Source organism: Pyricularia grisea (assembly GCF_004355905.1).
Source record: "Pyricularia grisea strain NI907 chromosome Unknown Pyricularia_grisea_NI907_Scaffold_7, whole genome shotgun sequence".
Taxonomy (NCBI): Eukaryota; Fungi; Ascomycota; class Sordariomycetes; order Magnaporthales; family Pyriculariaceae; genus Pyricularia; species Pyricularia grisea.
The window spans coordinates 741,630-754,026 of NW_022156720.1; the positions used below are offsets into that span (position 1 = coordinate 741,630).

The following is a 12,397-nucleotide window of genomic DNA, read 5'->3' on the forward strand; positions in this document are numbered from 1 at the left end:
GGGAGATTACACATGAGTCTGTCATTCATTACAGTAGGTCGGAGATGGTGCATTCGCTTGAAATGCTCATAAAAATGTGACATTACAGACATGGGATCTATTATATAAATTAGGTACATGATTGGTTTGTGCAAATTACCCCTCCTCTCATCTACTCCTTCTTTGCCTTGCGCTTAGGCACCCTTGCCATCCAGTACAACGTCACCGCCGCGCCCAAATTGAAAACAACATATACCCACATGAGCCCAAAGTTTCGCCATGTATTGGCCGGATTGATGTTGAGACTCGTGAGGTAAGTGTTGGTACTGTCCATAGAACAGTAACTGCAGTCGCTTGTAGCCTGAGGGTTCTGAAGATAACCGCCAGCGGACGACATGTACGTTGCCATGTATTCGCTGCAGGTACCGTTGGCCGGATTGAAGGTGACATATTCGTTGGCAGCACAAGTGACGGTCGTGTCTGCGAGCCCCGTCCCTAAAAAGCTTTCAACCACATACGTGAATGGGTTGACGCGGTACATGAAGATCCAGAACCGAGGGAGGTCGTTTGGACCTGCGAGCACGCCGCAGAATGAAAACATCATAATGTTCAAAAGGTTGCACACAGAGCCGGCGACTTCGGCAGACTCGAGAGCTGCAATGCCCAAAAAGGCAAAAGAGGTGACAAAGATGAAAAATATCCAGACTTGGGCAAACATTGTAGCTCCCCGGCTATCGACAGTGTCGGTGAGATAGGCATTGCGGTAAAGACCCATGGGGAAGTACCAGCAGATGAAGCAGAGAGTACCCATGAGCTGGAATAAAAGTTAGCAGAGCTCAATAGCAACAAAGTAGGGAACAAAGACTTACCGTGTTCCAAGCCATTTCGACAACCACATTGGCGAAAATAAAGGATTGCCAGGAATACGTTTTGGATGGTCTTTCACGAGCCTCATACATTGTCCTCTGGGTGACAAACATTGGCATGATCTGGTTGAGAATCTGACCAAAAATACTGAGAAACATGAAAACTCCAAACAGTTGGTTTTGAAGTCCACGGATCGAGTTTTGGGCGTTGAGGAACGAAAGTCCGATGAAGAGGGCCTATTTTCTGTTAGCATCACTCATGTTGCATGGTGTTAGAGAACTTGGACTTGGCTTACCGTGCCAAAAGACAAAATCGCCTTGGATGCGATGAGAGCAGGCATTCTCCAGTACTGTTGGAAGACGCGTTTAGTGACCTGCTCAAACTGAGTGATCATCCCGGCCGCAAATTCATTGTGCTGCGTATTGTCGCTCGAGACCGGGACCGCCCTGGTTGATGAAAGACGAGCCAGTTCGTCCTGGACACCCTGGTACTCTGGGCTCTGACGCCAAACTGCCGGCCAGTCGATTTCGGTTTTTGCACCACGCGCCGCCCCAATCACCTCGAGCATGTGTTCCGCGGGATTGGCTCCTTCTGGGCACTCTGGTCCTCCGTTGCGGACGAAATAGTCCATCAAGACGTGTGAGTTTTTACCGATTTCACCAAAGTAGACGGTGCGGCCGCCTTTGGCAAGCAACAACAATCTGTCGAAACGCTGAAACAGAATTGCAGAAGGTTGATGGATGGTGCACAGAATAGCCTGTCCACTACGGGTGAGCTTTTCCATCAAGTTGCAAATCGACCATGATGTTTGACTGTCAAGACCAGATGTTGGTTCGTCGAGGAAGAGGAGGAGTTGTGGACGGGCTGCCAACTCAACACCAATGGTCAACCGCTTTCGCTGCTCGACGTTTAGACCTTCACCCGGAATACCGATAACTGCGTCGGCGTACTCTTCCATACCGAGCATGCTAATGACCGTGTCGACATAATCAATCTTTTCCTTTTTGGTGTAGTGTGATGGTTGTCGAAGGATGGCCGAAAAAGTCAACGCTTCTCGGACGGTCGAGGTGTGAAGGTGAAGGTCTTGTTGTTGCACGTAACCCGTCTTGCGCTGGAATGAAAAGTCCCGAGGCTGCCCATCGACTAGCATGGAACCAGAGATAACACCCATGGTGACACGGCTAGCAAGGACATCCAAAAGCGTGGTCTTTCCAGCACCAGAAACTCCCATCAGTGCGGTGAGGGTACCAGGTTTGACCCAACCGTCAACGTGGTCAAGAATTCGGCGTGGCTCTCCCTTGATCTTGATGTCGTAGCAAACATCTTTCCAGTGAAAGACGGAAGTTTGCTTTTCCATATCGACCGGGCCTTCACTTTCTTCAATGTACTGTCTGCCTTGGCTTGACATTTCAATATCGCCACTCGACTTTTGCTGGCGCTTACGAGCCTTCAATGCCTTTCTGGTAAAAACCAAAACCTCTCCCTTTGAACGTGCCGCGGCCACGTACTCGGTCGCTACCAGATGCAGAACCATGAAGAGGATCGTGAATGCAACCACAACTCCAAAGTTGCGCCACTTATGTTCACCCAGGTAGTCGTATGAAGATTCAAGATAGGCAGCACCCGTGACGAAAGGTTGACCTGGGATTGAACCTACTGTGGTGCAGACTCGGCTGGACGAAGGGACATTGTTGTAAGAGCTGCCAGATGGAATGAACGATGTGCATTCGAAATTTCGGCCAAGAAACTCGTTCAACATGATACTTTCGAGTCCGTAGTAGACAGGGTTGATCCACCTCAACCAACCAAGCCAAACCTGCATGTATTGAACCGGGATGGAGAAGCCCGTGTATAGCACAATGGCAAGCAGGATGATTGACGCAGGGGCCATGGCTGCCGAGATTGTTTTTGTAACAGAAGCGATCAGTCGAAACATCATGGACATTGACAATGTCATGACGAAATTGATGAGCAAGAAGAAAAAATAAGCCCCTGCCTCTCTTCGTAAATTGCCCATAAAATAGAGAATCGTATTCATGATGATGGCGTTGACAATCTTATAAGGCAAATCGGCCACCATGGCAGATAGAGCTTCGACTGAAGGACGATAGAGAGCATAGCGAGCGTGCTTTTCCACTATCGTGCGCTTGGCGTATAGTGACAGGATCTCAAGAATGCTACCGAACGCATTCATGAGAACCAAAAAGAACAATAGGGTACTCCTTTTGAAGAAGGATGACGTATCGGCCGAAAGATTATAAAAAATGCTTCCAATTATGACCGCCTGGAATGTGTTTGTAAAAAGCGCCGCTACCGTGGTGCTTGGATCGTTCTTGAGCATGACGATACTGCGCCACAGTGTTATTCCTAGCTGTTCACCAAATGAGAGCGTGTAAGGTGACTTTGCCCGCTGGGCCTTGGACTGGTCCATCCTCCGCGACTTGGCAAATGTTTGTAGGTCTTGACCGTGGAAAGGATGTTGTTCGATGTAGCTGTCGATTTCCACCATGAGAGCAGCGCGTTGTTGACTGTTCTTCCAAGCTTGTGCAAACTCATCGGGACTTCGAGGTGCCTTGCCTTCCCAACCAGGACGAATGATACGTTCTTGATTGCTGGTCATGGATGTGAGAAAGTCGGCTGTAGTTTGTTGATCGGGGCAAACGAAACCCAGCCCTTCAAAGTAGGCTTGAGCTTGTCCGGTGGGTCCAAAGTAAATCTGGCGGCCTTCGTAGAGGACGATGACTTTGTGAAAGAGCTGTGGACGTGTTAGTCTCGGACTTGATTCAGAACGACCAGGCCAATGGCAAACTCAGGGCAAACTCAAAGACTTACATCATAGGCATCCTGGGGCGCTTGATAGATTGCCACAGCAGAAGTGCACGACATGATATCGGACTGTGTTCGCAATGTACGCACAAACTCAACAGCGTTTGCGCTGTCGAGACCTCTGGTACTGTTGTCCCAACATTGAAGAGGGGAGTAACTCAGAGCCGCCTCTGCGATGGTGACTCTTTTTCTCTCTCCACCACTCACACCTCGAACAAAACCATTTCCAACCTTGGAGTTTATCGTATGGGAAATGCCAAACATGGCCATGGTTACATCCCGAAGATGCTCAGCATATTCCCTTCTCGATATACCCGAAGGGATGTTCTTTGGAATCCGACACCTCGCGGCAAAGTAGAGTGTGTCACCGACGGTAAGATGGGCAAAGTGATGATCGACCTCGGCAGTGTAGATGGCCTCGCCTCGAAATGATGTTCGCATCTGTTTGGGATGGATTCCCTGGTAGTTGATGGTAGCTTCCGGATCGACATGAAAACCATGAGTCTCTCCAGCCACAGTCTTGAGGAAAGTCGTACAACCTGATCCTGGAGGTCCAAGAACTGCCAGCAGCTCCCCAGCATGTACCACACCTTCTAGGTTGTGTAGAATGTCGATTCGTTCTTGTTTCCTGCCCAACATCTTGTCTACGGCAGAGCCGATGTTAAGGATGGAATTCCCCACATCCTTCTGGAAGTCGGTGCTTGTTCCAAAACCATGAACGTTGAGGTTCTTGAATGCGATCCCTGTGGTTCTAGGTGGACTGCCCTCGGCTGTATCAACCCTTAGGTCGTAAAAAGCTTTGGCCCACTTGCGGGCATTGAACGTGTCGCTACTGGGGTCGAGAGGGCTGCCTGGTTGATGAGGAAAAAGCGATCCTTGAAAGTTTGATGCAGTCGTGTATCGACGTGCCAACTCGTGGACTTCTTCCTCCACCCTTGAATCTTCTTCCTGGGATTCGAAGTCATAGTTGACGATGGTGACTTCTGAATGAGATTGAACATTTTCTTGAAGGTTTTCGATTGACGAAAGGCTTGGAGGTTGACCTCCCTGATTAGATGTCGACATGACTGCTAGCAGGCATGAATCGAATTGATGTGTGAATGCGGCTCTGTTTAATTTGGTGAGTTACGGTTGCATTGTTTCGGCAGGGACTTTATAACCCTTTACCGGGAAATAAACAACCCCGTGCGATTTCCAATGGAGCCGGTAACCCGACATTTCATGCGTCATTGTTTGGAATCATATTTTAAAAATTCCGAATTCCCTCAAAAAGTACTAGTGCGACCAGGAAGACGTTTGCGCGTTGTAGATCCGGGAGGAAATATCAATTGGACCCCGTCGGGGCCTTGAAGGAGTCCGAATTAATTTGCACTGTCCGAACAAGCCGGTCAAATCTGCCAAGCTGTAAGGCATTTCGGGTGGTAGGATCGCGCCGATTGATCACTCGCACTGTACCCGGAAGACCGCGGACAGCGACTAAAGTCCGTCCCTGATTAAGGATATATTGAGTTTCCTGCTCCGTTGATAAGGACCAACATGACAAATCCTGTCCCCAACATATTGTACTTTTATTTTGCTAGACCCTTCCGATTCCCATTCACCCGCACCCTTTGACACAACTCTCTAAGCTCAGCCCCGGCCACGTCATCTCTGGTGATGTCTGGACAGATTTATATAGGTTGAATCCCATCGTCCTAATATCTGCGGCAATTTCGGTGGGTTGTTAAAGTTTTCTGACCGATTGATCCATTTTTACGAATACTTTTGACCGGAACAGTTGGAATGAGGGTTGAGAGGACATCATTTATTGACTTTTCAAATCGCACTCTTTGACTGACCTTCGCTGGGTTCCACGGAAACAACTAGATAACCTTTGTCTAAGCACGCAATACTGACACCAAAGAATAAACTTTCAGAATCACGTATCCAGTTCCGGCCCGAAGATTAATATTAGCAATTTCCGTGTCTAATGCACCAAGCAGTCAAACAAATTCACAGCATGCCATTTACGATTTGCACGATCAGACTTTCAACATCTAAACCAAGCTTTGTATTGAGATTTTTGACCAAGAAACTGCCAGCCTTTATTCACTTCACTTAACTGCTACTGCGGCCTTGGATTGTTGGTTTCCTCGCAATATCCCCCGAATTAATCTCTAGACCGACCCAACCACGCCACTAGGCATCTCGTCACAACCAATGTGACTCAATCACTGACGTAATCGACATATCTGCACTCCTTTGTAAGTCAGGGGCTCGGTTGGTACCTAGTTGCTACTATGGATATCATGTGTTGGGTGCCTTGGCTGCTTGGTTTCCGCCTGAAGTCAACACACCAAGCACCATGCAGGGGTAAACTCTTTAGCATCTTATACAGGACTGTGACAGCAATCAGCTTGCGCTTATGTCCATCAAGATGAGCACCGGACTAGTCCGTGGCTTAAGCCATCTCCAGAGCTTCAAAATTGGTGCAGATTTATTAAAACATACTTTGCCTTGGTCGTAAACTCAAATTTAACCACTACAATGCCATCTCGGTCAATGTCGAGGAAGAGCTGAATATAAAATGACCTTCAAGTGCCCAAGTCAGTCAGAGTACTCGGGCATTGAGCAGACAAGTCCTAAACTCATTCAAAATGCAGTTCAATTTCCTTCTTGCAGTGGCTTCGACTGCCCTCGCTGTACCTCCCCCTTTTCTCGCACCTTTGGACCGCAACCACCCCATTTCCCGCTGGAGTCAACGCCACTGCGACACTGACAGTGATCAATATCTCGCAAACCCATCATTCGAGGACGGTCTCAACGATTGGACTGCCGGTGACGGTGTGAGGGTTCGGCAATACGACGAATGGAACACCTCCTCTCTCCGCTTCAGACTTGAAGATGGAGAAAACTACCTGTAAGTATAACCTTCCATTTACCCCATAAAAACACCACTGACCTATTCCAGATACATGACCTCATCCAGCGAGGAGAGTATCATCTCTCAGACGATTCGTGGATTCAACGAACCCTCTGTCACCCTCACCTATGACTGGTCCTATGATGTTATTGGGGACGGCGATAAATCTGATATAGACTGCATCCTGACTACCACCTTTGGCGGCGATCCGGTGTCGTCCTGGAGACGTGGCCAAGCTAAAGGTCGAGGGTCTGTGACGACTACTTTTTCATATGTCAACGGCAACGATCTCACATTTTCTTTCCTGTGCGATAATGACGACTACGTGGGATCTGTTGGTATTGATAGTGTCAACCTTTACGGTTGCTACCTGGGTGGGGATTGATACGGCGAATAGACGACGGAGAGATGAGACTGGTACTCAATGCCTCGGTAGCACAATCACTAGACATCCTCCTTTAGAATCTGGTTCAGCTCGTCTCTCAAGACGCACTTTTCCAAGCTGAAACTGCTTGCCAACTCCTCCAACTCAGCTTCCGTCTTGCCCTTGAAAAGCTCTGCCATTTCCCATCCGTGATATTCGCTCAGCAGCATCTCTCTAACCGACCTCTCAACCTGTCTGTCGAAGGTCCAGACGTTGGGGTATTTTTTCTTCAAGAGATGCTCTGGAATCTCCTTCTTGACCTTTTCCAAAAACGGAGTGTACACGTCACTGTTGATGGCATCCTTGCTAGCCACTCCCCAGAAATCCAGCCCAAGTCGTTGCTTCTTCTCCACGAAGCCCTGAATCAGTCGCATGTAGGGGCTGTCGGGAGACACATACACCATTCCCTGGTATCCAATGTCCTTGTACAGCCAGATGCTCGACGAAACGTCCTGGTCAAACTCCTTGTAGATCTGCAGCTGCTCTTTTAGCAGCGCAAATCGCTTCCGGTTTGTGGTCTCGGCGTTGACGTCTTTGCGCGGATCCTGGTATACCGGGCCGAACTCTCCGTTCCAGATCGGCACCTTGGCCTGCTGCATAAACGTCACCTTGCGCTTGAAGCTCTCCCTCAGCTTCTTCTTTTGATCTTCAGTGCCTTCGTACTGCTCGGCCAGTGGGAAGCCCAAGAAACTATAGTCGTGGCAGCTGTACACTGTGTTTGGTAGTGGCTTGTCGACGGGAAAGGCGGAAAAGTCCATGGCGTATGTGTTGCCGTCAACGAATAGCATGTGATCAGGGTCGATTGCTCGGATCGCCTTTTCACAGCGTTCATACCACGCCAGAAGACGTGTGTGTTTTGGGTCTGCTGGCTCGTTCAAGGGGTTGTAGCCTGCGATGACTGGGTTACCCTTGTAGTGGGTGGCAAGAGCCTCCCATAGTTGGATGGCACGGTCTTGAAAGTCTTTGAACTCCCAAAATATGGCTCGATTGAGGCCACTGTCGCTGTGCCAGTCTTGATTCTGTCCTCCCTGGACGGCATGCAGGTCTAGAACCACATAGATGTTGTGTTTGGCGCAGATGTTAACGATCCTGTCAAGAAGTTCAAACCCTTGCTTTTTGATGACGGATGGGTTGTCATCATCCATGAAGTGGCGATAGTTGAACGGTACTCGCAAGCAGTTGAGACCTAGTGACGCAAAGAGAGCGGCATCTGCCTCTGTGAAGAAGTGGTGGATGAGACGAGAGAAGAAATAGTCGGCCTTTTCTTGTCCAAGGACTTCTGCCAGGGCGGCTCTGTGTTCAAACTCATGCCCTGAGTAGCCGGTGATGAAGTTTTCCATATTCAGCATTCCACCCAGACCGGCGCCCTTGAGGAGGACCGGCTTGCCGTCAGGGTCGACAATCTGGGTGCCGCTGACGCGGAGCAATTTGCAGGACATTTTGTGTGTGTGTGTGTGTGTGTCGGATGAAGCTTCAGGTACTGAGGATAATGAAAGAGTTCAAATAAAAGAGGTCAATGTCCATACGGATTGTCTGCTCATTTTCCAATGCAATGTAATGTCTGAAATATAACGTTGCGTACCCCCTGTTCGGCACCCCCCCTGTTCGGCACCCTGAAAATCTAACAACGAAATGCCTACTTTTATAAGCTGATTTAAATATAAAATTATCAACGGACAAAAATACAATCGTTTTCACGCTTCTCCGGTTCATTAACCTCTTCTTCATCAGCTAAAGGTTCCAAATTTTCTATATCCTTTTCCTGCAATCCAATAATGTTCTGTTTGTTAACCAAAAGCTCGTTTGGATCCGGAACCACCCTCCTCCTTTTAACCGGCCGTATTGCCTCCAGTTGTGCTTCCAATAAGCTGATTTTTTGCTGGGCGCTAGCCAAAAGGGTATCTTTAGCTTCGAAGCTTTTTTGGACTTTTGCAAATAAAAGACGTGAAGTAGCGTTGGTTTTGTTGGATTGGGAAAGTTTTTGCAGTTGAAATCGGACATCTCGGGTCGTTTTAGGGGTTTTCCAAATAAGTAAAGACGGGTCGTTAATTTTTTGGGCTGGGCTTTCCGGTGTTTTATCCCTTTGCAAACCGTTGTTTTTATCTTTTATAACGTTGGCGTTGCTATTTTTTAACAAAAAAGGGCTTAAAAGTGGTTTAACCAAGTTTACCGGCCATAACCCCGTTGTACGCCAACCAGATTGAATGGTTTTTGCTATAAATGCTTTTAATCTGGCTTTTCGATAACAAAGTAGGAAATTTCGTTTTCCAATAATTGTTGAACAGCAAAATTGGCTAACAAATCCAAGTTGACGTCGATAAGCTTCTTTTAACGGCCCAAAAACCGATAGATCCAATGGTTGGAGAACGTGTAACGAATGAGGGGGTAAATATAGGAGTTGAATATTATTTTACAAGCAAAAAAGTATAAATTCGTCCGTTATATGTGATCTATGGCCATCCAAAACTAATAACCGCTTTTCAGGGGTTAAAGGTTGGGTATACGGAATAAACATTTTTTTTAACCATTCGATAGCCGTTTCGTTATTTGTCCACCCGTTTTCGGTTGCGTGAAATTTCCAATTATCGAAAAGGCTTAAATCCGTCGGAAACCATTGTTGTTGTACGTTTTTTCCCTTAAATATAACAAGGGGAGGGAGGGCAACGCCCGTAGCCGATATACATTCGATTATAGTCGTCCAACCCCGCGTTCCGGGCTCTTTCCGTTGCAACGGCCGGATCCCGTTAAGCCCTAATACCAGGCCGTTAGATCCTTTACCTTCCATTATACCGGTTTCGTCCATATTCCAACGGTTTTCCGGTTTAATAGCGTTAATAACCGGGTTCGTAATATAAAGCCACCAAGATTTAATTACCTCCGTAGTAGCGCCATTAACCCGGGCGTTATCTATTCGACGGGGCCTTTGGGTCTTAAGGATTGGATAACGAGCCAAAAAACGAGTTATCCAACGTTTTCCAAGGCCTTTTGTCTCTCCGGCGGCTTGAAGAATTCGTTCGGCAAAAAAGCGTAATTCTTGATGCGTTGGCGGAAGCCCTAAAGCTGTTTGGGTAAGTACCCAATCAGCCAAATGCTTTTCCTGTTCCGTAGAAAGCCTTTGAAAAGGGCTTTGTGCTTTTTTATAAGCTTGAGAACCTTTAAGTCGACTTTGAAGTGTAGACCTAGGTATTCCCCATTTTCGGGAGGTTTTTGCAATTGGATTGCCATTATTGACGTCGTTAATTGCAGATATAAGCTGTTTTTCAGTATATTGCTTCATTGGAAAATGGAGAATCAAGATTAGAAAAAAGTAAATCCAAAAGTGAAAGATTCATCGAGATATTTATAATAGAAGTTGGAGGATAAAAATAAAAGTGTTGTTATTTTTGGGTGCCGAACAGGGGGGGTGCCGAACAGGGGGTACGCAACGTTACAGGACATCCCATCAAATGTCTCCACATATTCCTTAACTGCGATACTCCGCGACCTCCACGCGGGGAAGCCCACTAGGAACATCGCCAAGACGACCCACAGGTTGATATTTTCACCGGTAGTCGGAGTCTGCAAAGACCCACAGGCTGGTATTGTTCTCTAGCAGGCTTCCATGTACATCAATCAGTCTCGCAAATATTCCAAATGCTGCAAATGCATCCGTACTCGATCAAAGTCTGGCGTCTCATTGCTCCAGTAATCCAACAAACCAACCACCTCCTCCACTCCTGACCCCATTGAACCCGCTTCAGGGATAGATCTGCATGCAGACAACACTAGTGCGCTTCTGGCACATGAAGCCATCATGTAATAGGTGCCATGGTGCCGGTGATAGAATCCCTGCTTGTTGACCCGCAGTCGGTATGCGTGATTTTCAATTCCTTTGTTTGCCAACAGCACAAAGGTCTCATTGTGTGGACTCTTGTGCAGGCTAGAATCCAACAGTGCAGAAACAAATGGCCAGTAAATCATCTCGTATGTGTTGACTGCGTGTCCGCGTAATACAAACCGACAGACGTCATCTTGACTGATGGGAGCGTCGAAAGAAAGACTGGCAGGTAGAGATCGTATCCAATCAAGTGTCTGCTCTTCAAACGACGGAACCAAATCCGCCATTGCCATGAGGAACGACCTTCTAGATTTGTGTTTTTGCTGAAGTTCAAACATCTCGGCGGCGATTCGTGAACTAAGACGTCTGAGAGAAATTTCCGACAGATAAAAATACCAAGACATCTCTTCTCTTTGATGTGTAGTGTCTGCCGATATCGTCCTGACAGAAGGTGGGGTAGGGAAGAACGACGGGTATAGGTTCGTCATGCTGTGTTGCTCTGAAAAATCTTGCAGGTGGAGATGTCCCCGGATTTCTCGTTCCGATTTCCATGCAGACCAGTAAATGGCTTGCTGCAGATCGACAGCCGGATCATGGTCGCGTGCTACTTGGTCATGGTATTGTCTTTGAGATTCAGGCGTCAGAAATGGAAACTGCTGACAACAGGCCAGAGACTGCACAAAACAACGCCATGCCTTGTGGGGTTGAAATGTGCACATGAGAAAAACTCCCGCGAGAAACAGACACTGAGGTGCAATGACCTGATCATTTGTCAGAAGCAGACCAAGCCTCTTCTCGGCTGCACAGAAATACGACCTTGCTTGTGCGTATTCCGTGGATCCAGGTCTTGTGTTGAAGCTGACACCAAAAGGGGTAGCGATGGATCCCAAGGCCAGGATGAGAAGCGATAGACAAGATTCTGCCGACCAATCGATTCCATTGACCACTGTTGCCTGGACGACATGCCGTGTATGTGTCTCGTCGAGGATTGGATTTTTGACGTGAACGTATTCGAAAAATCTGTCGAGTAGAGGCCGCACTCGACTGGGTTCTTCTAGATCAAAAGAACCGGGAGACGTATAGGTGTTGAGTCGGGGAGAAGCAATGTCTACTGGAGGTAGTCTTCCTTGTGACACTAGCTTGGCAAGCAGCTCGTCTGCCGAAACTGGCAACACCATGCCGACTTGAATGGGGTCGAAGGCGTTGAATTCTTCAGGTTCTCCAGGTATGACATTTTGTCCCCGAACCAACTGCTCCAGATCATCCAACCTCTCCAAGATCTTTAGACTAGCGGGGTCAAAACTGGAGAAATCGACAGGTGACTGAATGCATTTGGCTCCCGTCTTGAGGCAAAAGGAGCATGACGGCTTGAGATTGTCGCATTTGGTACGGCGAGCCCGACATACCTGACAAGCCTTTACGGCACGTCTTCTTTGGTAGGCTGCAGTTCCCCGTGGGGCAGGTCTGGCTGATCTTTCGGTGGACTCCATGGTTGGGAACTGGAGAGAAAAAAAAAAAACAAATTTCGTCGCGGAATGTCGCTCTTTGTAAATACGCTGTGGGTCAAATGACTCAACCAATC

The 12,397-nt window shown here is 47.8% G+C and overlaps 4 protein-coding genes across 4 annotated transcripts; 1 reads left to right on the forward strand and 3 right to left on the reverse strand.

The window, feature by feature from the left end:
- Positions 1 to 63: 63 nt before the first annotated feature.
- PgNI_09248 (uncharacterized protein) lies at positions 64 to 4,854 on the reverse strand. The gene is made up of 4 exons (XM_031129235.1): positions 3,679 to 4,854; positions 1,142 to 3,601; positions 849 to 1,082; positions 64 to 793 (listed from the first exon to the last, which is right to left on the reverse strand). The coding sequence occupies exons 1-4, from the start codon at positions 4,735 to 4,737 to the stop codon at positions 152 to 154; spliced, it is 4,395 nt and encodes a 1,464-aa protein (XP_030977774.1). The 5' UTR covers positions 4,738 to 4,854; the 3' UTR covers positions 64 to 151.
- A 378-nt stretch (positions 4,855 to 5,232) lies between these two features.
- PgNI_09249 (uncharacterized protein) lies at positions 5,233 to 6,959 on the forward strand (the record flags this gene model as incomplete). Its single annotated transcript, XM_031129236.1, has 3 exons — positions 5,233 to 5,387; positions 5,589 to 6,571; positions 6,623 to 6,959. The coding sequence occupies exons 2-3, from the start codon at positions 6,309 to 6,311 to the stop codon at positions 6,957 to 6,959; spliced, it is 600 nt and encodes a 199-aa protein (XP_030977775.1). The 5' UTR covers positions 5,233 to 5,387; positions 5,589 to 6,308.
- A 59-nt stretch (positions 6,960 to 7,018) lies between these two features.
- On the reverse strand, positions 7,019 to 8,437 carry PgNI_09250 (uncharacterized protein; the record flags this gene model as incomplete). The annotated part of the gene is made up of 1 exon (XM_031129237.1): positions 7,019 to 8,437. One exon carries the CDS (start codon positions 8,435 to 8,437, stop codon positions 7,019 to 7,021), a length of 1,419 nt encoding a protein of 472 aa, XP_030978268.1.
- A 2,173-nt stretch (positions 8,438 to 10,610) lies between these two features.
- Positions 10,611 to 12,305, reverse strand: PgNI_09251 (uncharacterized protein; the record flags this gene model as incomplete). The annotated part of the gene is given in 2 exon segments (XM_031129238.1): positions 10,611 to 12,221; positions 12,237 to 12,305. 2 exon segments carry the CDS (start codon positions 12,303 to 12,305, stop codon positions 10,611 to 10,613), a joined length of 1,680 nt encoding a protein of 559 aa, XP_030978267.1.
- Positions 12,306 to 12,397: the final 92 nt, after the last annotated feature.

Coding starts and splice junctions, on each gene's coding strand:
- PgNI_09248 (XM_031129235.1), bottom strand. CDS start 4,737: ATGTCGACATCTAATCAGGGAGGTCAACCTCCAAGCCTTTCGTCAATC. Junction 1,083..1,141: donor CGATTTTGTCTTTTGGCACG/GTAAGCCAAGTC, acceptor AACAGAAAATAG/GCCCTCTTCATCGGACTTTC. Junction 794..848: donor TCGAAATGGCTTGGAACACG/GTAAGTCTTTGT, acceptor CTTTTATTCCAG/CTCATGGGTACTCTCTGCTT.